The sequence below is a fragment of the Carassius auratus genome, unplaced genomic scaffold (assembly GCF_003368295.1).
Source record: "Carassius auratus strain Wakin unplaced genomic scaffold, ASM336829v1 scaf_tig00009845, whole genome shotgun sequence".
NCBI lineage: Eukaryota > Metazoa > Chordata > Actinopteri > Cypriniformes > Cyprinidae > Carassius > Carassius auratus.
Window position 1 is genome coordinate 45,001 of NW_020524080.1, and position 2,500 is coordinate 47,500.

General features: G+C 33.9%; 1 protein-coding gene across 2 annotated transcripts in view; it reads right to left on the minus strand.

Annotated features, from left to right (window-relative positions):
* The window catches only part of LOC113072672 (CMRF35-like molecule 5), a 13,841-nt gene that overhangs the window by 8,538 nt on the left and 2,803 nt on the right, over positions 1 to 2,500 (minus strand). Inside the window, exons 6-7 of one of the 2 annotated variants that reach the window (XM_026245647.1) lie at positions 2,376 to 2,425; positions 491 to 2,103 (exon numbers count right to left, since the gene is read on the minus strand). The exons of the other annotated variant lie outside the window; for it this stretch is intronic. Of the exons in view, the coding sequence (XP_026101432.1) occupies positions 2,026 to 2,103; positions 2,376 to 2,425 (128 nt within the window). The 3' untranslated portion in view covers positions 491 to 2,025. Of the gene's footprint in view, positions 1 to 490; positions 2,104 to 2,375; positions 2,426 to 2,500 lie in introns of those variants that run through there. 2 annotated transcript variants of the gene reach the window in all.

Below are 2,500 nucleotides of genomic sequence, written 5' to 3' on the forward strand. Positions count from 1 at the left end.
TGACCATATAGTATATTTCTGTGCCTATAACATTGTTTTCTAAAATAAGTGACACAAACCTATTCATTGCCATTAATGTGAAAGTAATAAAGCTACACAAAGGAGACTGAAAAAAAAAAGTGCATTGAGAGGCTTATACTTCAAACTCTTAGTTTATACATTTAAAATAAATACATTTTATATATTTCAGCATATACAAATTGGCCATAATCATATTTGCTAAAAATATATTTTAAAACATATTTACATAAATATATTTTCATATTATATATATAATTATTGCAGAGCAATACTGCAATATACAAAAAAAAAAAATAACATATTAAACATCATTCAATCATTATAAATCTTATTTTGAGTTCTAGTAAGACATCTGTTTTTGTCTTTAAAATGCAGGTTATTGAATGTATTTTGTTATATTAATTTTCTTGTCCCTAAAATACATTAAGGACTATATAATGTTGTGTGCGTGTGTGTGTTCATATTGTCATATGACAAATAACATTATAGAATAATAGTAAGTAAAAAATAAAATAAAAAATTATACACTGACCATAAGTAGCAGATGGTTATTTTCTGTGGTAACTGACACTTCTCAAAGACCCTCCCTCCTTAGTTACTGTTGCTATGCCTGACGAGCTGCTCTCACACTACACTCTTGTTCTCACGCTGTCAGAAATACATCACAGAGCAAAGAGGAAACTGACATCACACCAACAGACAAGACAATTACTTCTGATATGAGGCAAAACTTTCACATATTGTCATTTATTAGTAATGTCATCAATAAATACCAGTCTGTGGCTCTTTAATGTGTCGTGACAGATCACTGTAGAGCTTCAGTTCAAGATCCTCTCTTCTGCTTTCAGTTATAACACAACATGAACATTAATGAACATCTGGAGAGTATTTAATTTCAACAGCAGAAAAGATGTCAATACACACGAAGTTTCAGGTTTAAGTCCACCAAACTTAATCTACTCTCTTGTTTGATTTGCTTGTCAGACAAAATGACTGTATTATTATTGGTCAAATCACCTGTCAATCAAGCTCTCTGTGAAGGGTCGGATGACATCATTGAAAAAAATTCTGTTGTTTACAGAAACGAAATAATCTAGAATATGACTTGTATATTGAAGTCATACTTTGTTCATCATGTCAGTCCTGGGAGAAGAGCTGCATTGTGGGAAGTGTAGTCTGTGTTTAGCTGAATCCTCACAGCTCTTCCTGTGGCTCTGATTGAACTTCCTGTTTGGTAACTAACTGCTGCACACATCTCATGTTTAACTGAAGCAAAAAGACCTACTAGTTATATTCTGATAAATCTAATTGTTAGCATTAGCATCTCAGTGGCAGCTGAATTTAGGAGCCTTCATTGAATGATGCTTGCAAGGATTTATCTGAATATAAATCTACTTCTGAATGTCCATCAGCGGAGAAATATGCTCCTCTGTATCAGATCTGTGCAGATACAGCATCTACCAGCAGAAGAACAGATCACACTAACCACACAAACCTTGAGATGAACATAAGACAAGAACATGCTATATATTAATGCACAGACAGAAATATCAGAATACACTGCAGTCCAGAATAGCATTGTTTAGTTCGTCCATTAAACTGCAAACTATGTAAGACTCAACATCAGAAATTAATAAATTCAAATTATCCATGTTTGTTGTCAGCTGTAGACATACAAGTATCAAATATAACATTAATAAACATAATGAAAAAAATATCAAATTTACTTAATAAAATTAACTCAATTATGACAGATTTTCTGTAAAATCATGAAAATGATGACAAGGAAGAAGATGATTTCTCTTGGTTCTGAACATGCTCATAGATTAATTATATTAGAGGTGCTTGCAAAATCATGCTCCATGATGCTATTCTGTACATATTTAGTCTCATATGATATATGATGTTATATTACATTAGTTAAACTGAACTGGTCTGTGTTGTGGAGTTGATGAAGAGATGCTCGAGTCTCACTGATGGTCTGTAGAGTCACATGACACAAGTTCAGGAAACACAGCTGTAAACTACAGTTGTTTCTGTGTCTCTGTCCTCTGGATTACAGTGACGTCCAGCGTGTTTGATCTACAGTCATAAAGAATAAGAATCAGCTCACAGAGACAATAACTCAACACAAATCAATCTGTTTAATGTTATAACACACAGATATGATCATCCACACACACAGCAGCTGGAGATTCAACATCAAAATACTGTAAATCACTGCAGTCGCAGTCTTCATCATCATCATCATCATCAGAATGCTGAGCGAGGGATGGATCTCTGACTGTGTTTCAGGGAAACTGCTAATGCAATACAGCTGTGAGTTATTTTAAACCCAGTTTCTGAAGACTCACGTGTTCATGAATCACCTGATTAAACTCTACGATGGAGGACGACAGCAGACCTGTGCGACAGATCAGTGCAAGTCTTTATTAAATGCTTACTCATGCATGTCACACTAAACCAGAGCGAATGTAAT